This window comes from Alligator sinensis, unplaced genomic scaffold (genome assembly GCF_000455745.1).
Source record: "Alligator sinensis unplaced genomic scaffold, ASM45574v1 scaffold502_1, whole genome shotgun sequence".
NCBI classification, from domain to species: Eukaryota; Metazoa; Chordata; order Crocodylia; family Alligatoridae; genus Alligator; species Alligator sinensis.
The window spans coordinates 317,698-326,653 of record NW_005841896.1 but is presented as its reverse complement, the minus strand read 5'-3'; the positions used below and the strand labels follow the sequence as shown (position 1 = coordinate 326,653).

Genomic DNA, 8,956 nt, shown 5'->3' with positions numbered 1-8,956 from the left:
GGAATGTGATCTAAAGGCATCTTCCCTCTATTCCCAGGAATCTGCCCTATACATTGAAGATTGTTTAGATCTAGGTTTTTTGCAACCAGTCAGCCATATAACTTAAACATGTCACTCATGCAGAAATAGAAACTTTCTGAAACCATTATAAGCAGCAGTCATTGAAGGAAAAGAATCCATCCAGTGCTTACTGACCAAGGCAGGTTTTCCCATCCAACTGCATTATGTACTTTGGATGACATCCACAAACGGGCCCATCATCAGCATCCTCACATGTATGCTGACACCCTCCATTTCCATGAATGCAGGTCACTAGAGAAGAAAATAGTTTCAGAAAATTCACCAGGATCTTTGAAAAACTGAATATGATGTCCTCTCCACTCTGCTAAGACAGTTTTGTTTATTGTATCCTCAGTGGACTTACGTGAAATTTAAACAGTGCAGAGTGCTTGTGCAGATACTTGTATAAAATGGGTAAATTTCAGTCCTGTGCTGGAACAGTAAAACTTTATAAAATCTACTGATCTGAATACTTCACTTTATCAAACACCTCAAGTTTCAATGTATGGTCCTGGCATATGCATGCATACAACCCCCAATTTAGCAATCAGCTAAATTGATAAAGAGATAAACAACAACATTTATCTTTACTTTGAGAAACCGTAAATGTGTAGAACGCTACGTACAAATGCAGTCCCTCTGGTTCTTGGCCAGCTCAAATCCAGGCCTGCATTCACATGCCACTCCTCCTTTTGGTGTTTCTCTGCAGATATGGGCGCAGCCATGATCTTTATTCATGCAGTTCATGCCTTCTGCAAAACAGTACAGATGTGACATCATCAGTATTTGCAGTGTCTTTGGAGGCAGGTGACTGTACTGACAAACATCAGCCCAACCCTAAAAAAACAGAAAGGAACCTGGACCTTTTGAAAGAATCTGGTTCATCTGAACAAAGCAAAAAAAAGTATCAGCTAATATACAAGAAATACAAAGCAAAGCAAAAGCCCTGCATAGCTATTCCCCAGGTCTGTTCCTTTGCTTGCTACTGCCTTTCACATTGTAAGGTCTGCTGAGCAGGAACTTGTACAGCACCTGTGTATTTGTGCTTGTACAGTGCCTGCGCAATGAGCACAAACTTTCACTGAAGCTTTTGAGTGCTGCCATAATACAAACATTTATTAGTATTTAGTAATGATAACTCTTCTGCCCAGTGACCTGAATTGAGACCTATAGAACCAGATCCCAAGGCACCCATTCACTCTTCATGATTCCCATAAAATAGCAAAAGGGTACTTAAAAGAAAGGGAATGCTGAAATTCATTTAGACTTATAAAAAAAAAAAAAAATCACACATTTTTCACTTCTTTGTTTGAATGGCTGGATTGGATCAGGAGATTCATAGAGCAACATTTTCCTAAGTAGTTATGACCTGGCCTAGCATGCTGAATTGACAGGCAGCATAAGAACTTACTGTTTTGAGAGTATGTAAGCCTCTCTCACCTATATTGGGCTTTTTTAATTTCAGCCCCAACATTTTAACATTACCTTAGCATGGTTATCATGCTGTTTTCTGTAGAGCTGCATGTACGTATTACATGACTGACTGCCTAACTGAACACAAGTTAGTACAAGAAAACATGCTTTGGACCTGAACAAATGAGTGATGTGACATTAGTTGACTTTTGATTCCTTTTGATGCACCTCATAAAAACATCTTGTTGTTTTGCCTTTGACAGTTACAAGCTGTTCACACTCCGGTACTTAATCTGTGGCTGTTGCTGCAACTCATCTGGCCCCTGCCAAAGGCTGTAGTCAACAATTAGTGTGAAGTTCTCACTCTCCAGCATTTCAGCTAAATCAATGCCCCAGATACGAACAAGACTGCATCATGCTTCCAAGTGTCAAAAATCCAAAGTTTATTTTCGTTCTCTGGTCCATAAAGCATCTATTGCATCTCACAGACATTTTGATGCAGGAGCTCTCCCCTCACTGGGGTTTCCTTACCATAGAACCCAGCAGTAAAAGCAATGCAATTGCTCTGCTGTTCTTTTGGAATTGCTTAAAAAGTGTAAAATGCCAAGGGCTAGATCCTCTAGTCTGGCAAACACAATACAGGAAAGGGATTTCAGAAATCTTGGGGATACCTCTGAGGACACTTATGCCAGGTTGAAGGCTCCTTTGCTTTAGACCTGGGCTTTAATCCTGGTAGATTTCTTAGGGACAGATCCTGTGCACAAGGGAAATTCTCTGAATCCAGGAAAGACTTTGCACTCAGTACTGCAAGATTAGCCTATGCAACTGGAATAGCCCCTGCATCTATATATCTACTGTGTCACTGAAAGGGAGAAGTTGGATCAACATAATTGTGATGGTCCACCATAGCCCCTACCCTGGGGATCTTACAGTATAAAAGAGAGTTCACCATCTAAGCTACAGACTGTTGCTATTAATGTCCAGCAATCTAGCTTGTCCAGTCTATTACTGGCTATTGGCTAACAGTAAAAGCATCTACTGCTGCTTAGGTACTGCCAAAGAGGTAGTAGCAAAGAGGCAACATGGAACTATTCATCTCTCAGAGAAGTCTGTCTATGCATGAGGAAGGATGAGAAGCAGTTTTAAAGCGCTAGCCTAAGATTTGGGAGACTGGGGTTCACTTTCCCTGCTCCCTTGCCTGATCTCAGTCAAGTCACTCGGTCTCTCAGTGCTAGAACAACAGTACTTCTCTCTCTCATAAGGGTTCTGAGGATAATTACAGTAAATATCATGAGACACTCAGATATTTAAAAATGGGGGCCCCATAAGTACCTATGGCAGATGGACTGAAATGCAACCAAAGTATCAACTCTACTGAATACAGTGCTCTGAACCTGGCCACTTGAAGACATTTGTTCAAAAAAAAAAAAAGCTGTGCTGCTGAAGCAGTTCTCACTCTGAATCAGTTCCCTAGATATCAAGACTGAAAGTGCATGTAGGGTGTTCTAGGGCCTAGGCAAAGCTTGCAGATTGCCTGTCCGCTTATCAGTATAAACCTGTGGCCTAGTCCATTGTAGGTGCCAATGATACACGAAAACATCACAGTGCTGGAAAGGTCTTAGCATGATATACAATGTATATACACATTAAAAAAACATCTTTGGCTGAGTCACTCATCCAGTCTTGGATGGCAAAACAGAAATCAGGTTTCCACATCAGAATTTTGGAGGTTTAAATTGCAAGCTCTCATATAATTTAGCGGCACCAGCCAGCATAAGATTCCTTGTTGAATCCTTCTGCATTTCTTAAAGTCAGCAGAGAATAGAGAAAGAATGAATGCCAGTAGAAGACAGACACTTAATCTCATGGAGAACTGTATGTTACAATAAACTGTTCTAGGCAGGGTTTCCTAAGAACAGGTACTAAACAATCCCAACTTCTGATTTCTTCTTGGGCAGTGCAATTACCTCGAGTACTCTGTACAGTGTGGTGGCTAAGTGTATTGTGGGCTCTATCCCATGTCTATTGAAGTAACTTTGATTCATTGCATTGGTAGCAGGATCAGACCTAGGACAAGAATCCAAGACCAATCTCATTGCGAAAAAGAAAATTGGTAAATGCTTTTGTATCCTGGACATTGTAAAAAAATTTTCTTGTGCATCTCCATTGCTAAATGAAGGGAAAAGTGCTGCACTGGGAATGGAAGTCAACTTCTCATGCATGTTCAGTTACATTTTAATTAGGCAATTACTTTGCATATTAGATTTTTGACATCCCAGTTTTAGGCTACAGTATTCTTCCTCTATTAAGAAAGCTTTAAACAACAAAAGAATAGATGCAAGGCTGCTCAGATTATTCTGCTCTGCTGGCTTTTTGATTCCTTTCCCACAGCAAGGACTCTGTAGAAGTCTAACAAGACAATGATGCCTCAAATCCTACAGAACATACAAAAGAGCCCAGAGAGCCCCACATGAAAGCTATCATCCACTATTATGCTGTCAATCAAAGATCTGTGCATCACATAAGATCACAAATTAGCCTTATTAACTCCAGTGTTTTTTCATGACATTTTAAGTTTAAACATGCAATATGATCTGCCTGTTAGCTAAGAGGTGTTAAGAAAGCATTAGGAGAATTAACGGCTTAGTTTCCGTTAACAAAGTAATTTCTTTGTGTTCATTCAACTCATGAAGGAGAAACTGTTCAAGCAGGTACTTTGGTAAAGTTCACTGAACTCAAACAAATGGTTTAAGTGCTGAATTGGGAATTGCTCAGTTCTTTGCTTGTGGAATTCGTTTGCTTCTTCACAGAGAGCTAAAAAGGCACCTTCCAAACCACACTGCAAGAATAGAATCCCCTTTGAATGATGAGCTGAACGGGATCTGACCAAGAGGAAAATAAAAATCAAAAGCAGCTGATATAAAATGCTATTTCATGTAGGAGAAAAGCACATTTGAACATTTACTATATACCAAGTGTGTGTATCTGGCAGTAGAGGTTACCTTTAAGAGCAGCTCCAGTGACCACTAAAGCCAGCAAACGGAAATTTAACTGTAAATGATTTGAAGCCTAAGGCCAGGCTTTATACTAATGTATTCTCTGCACACTCCCCACACTGGGAATGCAAGAAGTCAAAATGGTATATGTCCTGCCAGATTTACACCCAGTTATTAAACTCTACTAAGCACCAAGGGTGCTATTGGTAAAGGGAGGGCCATTCATTATCATCATCACTCTGCTGTGAACATCCAGGTTTTAATTTTGGGCATGTCACTGCAGGTGCATAACAAAGAAAAAGGGAAAGGTTGTAAATGTACAATAAGCTACCAAGATCTCAGAGCTGACTGGCCAGTGAAGCAGTGTGGGAAAGCCTAACACCAAAGAGCACTATGCCCTTCTGCACCAGGTGAAGAGAGGGATTAAGCCAGGGCACTGTATTCACTGCAGCCTGCTTTCAGAGATGCTTTAGCTCTAGATACTCTGAGAGAGGCTGCAGCTGGCCTGATGTGCCCCCAGGAAACTGGCCCAAGTGGCCACAGCTTTAAATGTGGTCATAACCCTGCAACTCCTTTTTTCCCCCCCATTTTAGAGTAAAAGAAGTAAATAATTGTCTTGTGCGTAACATACTTCAATGGAAAGGAACCCAGAGCAAGATTCCTCATCAGCTGGACCAATGATAATGCGATGCATGTCAATAATAATGCTTATTTTAATGGTGAAAATCTGCATGCATGATATTCTCCTTGACTGTGCAAACTCAGTATTAGTTTCATAGTTTCATAGTTGGCAGGGTCGGAAGAGACCTGAGGAGATCATCTAGTCCGACCCCCTGCCATGGCAGGAAAGAGTACTGGGGTCAAACAACTCCGACCAGATGTTCATCCAGCCTCCTTTTAAAGACCCCCAGGGTAGGAGCCAGCACCACTTCTTTTGGAAATTGGTTCCAGGTCCTAGCCGTCCTAACAGTGAAACAGCACTTCCTAATGTCTAGCCTGAAACTACCCTCTGCTAGCTTGTGTCTGTTGTTTCTTGTAACTCCCGGGATTGCTCGGGGGAACAGGACTCTCCCAATGCCTGCTGGTCCCCCTTGACTAGTTTGTAGACTGCCACTAGATCCCCTCTCAGCCTTCTCTTGTGGAGGCTGAACAGGTTCAGGTCCCTCAGCCTCTCCTCATAGGGCCTGCCCTGCTGACCCCTGATCATGCAGGTAGCCCTCCTTTGGACTCTCTCCATATTGGCCACATCCCTCCTGAAGTGTAGTGCCCAGAACTGGACACAGTACTCCAGCTGTGGCGTGACCAGTGTCGCATAGAGGGAGAGGATCACCTCCTTGGTCCTCATTAACCCTCGGCCTGGGTGTGCCATCCACAGGGCCCTCGGGGGGGCCAGTGGGGGAGATATCTGGGTCCCTCCTCAGAAATACGGAGGCAAAGAAATAGGAAGTAAACAACAAAGCAAAAAGCCACACGTGTGGGATTTCACCATGTTATTGGAGCAATGTCCTCACAAAGCAAGCACCTTCCATGATTTACAGTTGAAGAGGGGTAAGTTCTTGCAACCAAAGGAAAAATATGATTGCACACAACAATCTGACCCTAAATATAATAAGCCAGGGTAAAAGAGAACCCACCACTGGCTTTGGATCAGTATCATTATATTACACAACTACTCCTAACTAATAACTCTCCTCTAATAGCTCCATTAGGAAAAAATTCACAGTCCTGCCCCAAACAATGTGGAGATCAGAGGACAAATTTTAGAAATAATAAACTTTAGAAAGCAAATCACCTCCAAACTATCCACCATGCAAATCAGCACAGGGAACAGGAAACCTGTGTGGCCCGTCTGAACCTCAGGCCTCTACTTCCAAAACCACTTTAGTGTGCTTTGTTACATACATGAACCACATCATCGCACCATCAAAGGGCCTCACAAACATTTATCCTCTGGATCCATCCCTGGATATGAGTGATTATCTCTATATTCCCAATGGAGAAATATGTCTGAGTGACTGGATGGCAGAGCAGGGAACCAATCCCACATCATCCTGCATCCCCTTCCTGTGCTTTAGACACAAGAGTATTTTTCCTTAATGGAGAATGACACTAAGGGAGATGTCAGGGGAGGAAACAAGAGAGACAAGGGACAAGAGGAGTGGGAGGAAGGTCACACAGATGAGGGATACTGCAACGTACAGGCACATGGTATAGGAGAAAAAAGTGAAGCCCTGTTGTAGGGTAGAAGAAAACAAAAACAGGAGAGATGGAATAGATGTAACCAGGACAGTAGGTCTAAAACAATGCCTGCTTTCACAAAAAACTGACTCCCCCCAAAAAACATGAAGAAGCAGGAGGAGATGTAGAACAGGGCAGAGCAAAAGCAAGATGATGAATCCAAAAAGAAAATTTTGGTTGGAGAGGCTAAAGACAGCTTGAAAAATGAAAAGAAAGATGACAGTGATCCTGATGGACCACCAGTGACCAGACACACCCATGGTTAAAGTAACCTGTTTTACCATTGGACTTGTCAAATAGCAGCCAAACACATGTCCTCTAGTAAGGAAATATCAAGTAAAAAGTCCTCTCTCCTGCACTGCACAGGTATCCCATTCAGCATTTTTCCAGGCCCTGATCCTTCAAAAGAGAAGGAGGGCACACTACAGAGTCCTAATGAGGTAAAGGACAGGCAGGTGCAGGAGCTGCCTGTGTCCTTACATCCAAGGGGGAGAGACTTTGAATACAAATATTTAAAACAAAAGGTTAATTCAGCTGCAATAGATTACTATTGCCACTAGACCCTCCATCAGCAAGCTGCTGTATTTATGTTGATCTCTTTGATGTGTTTTATTTTATATAAGTGGTTTATTCCTGGCCAGATTCTTTTTATATTTACGCCAATGCTAAGCTATATGATTTAAGAAAGTTTCACAGCTTTAAACAGAGTGAATGCTTTGCTAAGATCCAAAGTTCAATGGACAACTCCCTGGTCTAGGCAACCACTGTAAAGTATCCCCTTAGGGGCTCCTAAATAATTTTGTACAACCCAATAATTAGACATCCAGCTTTTCTGATCTATCGCATGGTAGCTTCAGAAAGGTTTCACGACCTCAAAATCAAAGAACAAGACTAAAGGATCTCTCAGGCTAGCAAACAATACATTTCTCCTTTTACTGAAGTATAAACAAGAACCACCTATATGACATCCTACACAAAGGGCCCACTCCCTTTTCACTGTCACTGGGAATGAAGAGCTTTCATAATTTCACAAGGGGTACTCAGCACTTTGCAAGATTGAGACCTAAAGCAGCTGTAAAATAGAGGCCTGAGTTGGTATGGGAGTGCAGCAGGGTATCCCTTAATAAAACCCATTGCTATAAAATGGGATGGCCAAAGGAGGAAATATAGGGGTGAGGTTTCTTCAAAGCTGTCTAAGAGATTTTGACACACAACTTCCATTAAAGAAATGGAAATTGTGTATTCCTCTAGGTAGCTTTTAAAATCTTAATCTAAGTGTTTATGAAGATGATTTAGAGTTTGCTATTTGCTTCCATAAGAAGATGCTGCTCGCAGTTCGGAAGGAATGTAGGAGTACCTTCAGAGCGGTGAATACACGTATGCTGGTTGTCACTAAGAAAGAATCCTTCCTTACATCGACATTCATAGCTCCCCACTGTATTGACACAGATGTGCTGGCAGCCACCATTGTTGAATATACATTCATCCATATCTGAAAGATAAAGAGATCAGGTTTACACATGCTTGTCTTCTACAAATGAACACCCAGAAACTGATACTAAAGTAGGCAGGTAGCTATATAGTATTGATTAAACAGATCTTTGTTTGCCGCAAGCAGTCTGTAAAACAAAGTACTGAAATAAGTTTATCATCCTAATGCAGATGGAAAAAGAAAAGAAATCTCTATTAAAAGCCTCATGCTCAGTTCAAGCCAGAGACAACTTGAATAATATAAGAAATATAATATAAGAAACCTGCAACCATGCCTTAAACCTTCATCCAACTACAAAACAAAGGCCAGATATCTCTTCTAATGTTTGAGAATGTTATATTAATTTTCCTCCTCTCCTAAGTCTACCCTGCTGTCTCTTATTTCATGGCTGCTTCTAAATTTCCTGGCTGTGGTTAAGGGCAGAAGCAAAAGTTACTTAAATAATTTAAATGATGCTGATCTTGCAATATGTCTGACCTCACCAGATGGAGGAAATAAAGAGAACTTCAGCAGAAAAGCTTTTCTTGCAAGACATCTAACCAGTTGGGCAGAACCAAAAGATATGAAGAGTAGAAATGTCCCAGCTAAGTCTTTGAACATTACAATGCAAGTTCCAATCCTCAAACCTTTAAAAGTGTATCCATCACCACATAAGGCTTTCATGGCCTCTTGTGACAAAGCTCATTGGTCAGATTTTCAAATGTGTTGATTACAGTGGCAAGCAGCAGTCATAGGAAGAGGGAGACTTCTTTTTTTT

At 41.5% G+C, this 8,956-nt stretch overlaps 1 protein-coding gene across 1 annotated transcript in view; it reads right to left on the bottom strand.

Annotated features, from left to right (window-relative positions):
- SCUBE2 (signal peptide, CUB domain and EGF like domain containing 2) overlaps positions 1 to 8,956 on the bottom strand; it is a 79,559-nt gene that overhangs the window by 50,844 nt on the left and 19,759 nt on the right. Inside the window, exons 4-6 of the mRNA XM_014517201.2 lie at positions 8,065 to 8,199; positions 687 to 812; positions 196 to 312 (exon numbers count right to left, since the gene is read on the bottom strand). Coding sequence (XP_014372687.1) covers positions 196 to 312; positions 687 to 812; positions 8,065 to 8,199 — 378 coding nt within the window. The remainder of the gene's footprint in view (positions 1 to 195; positions 313 to 686; positions 813 to 8,064; positions 8,200 to 8,956) is intronic.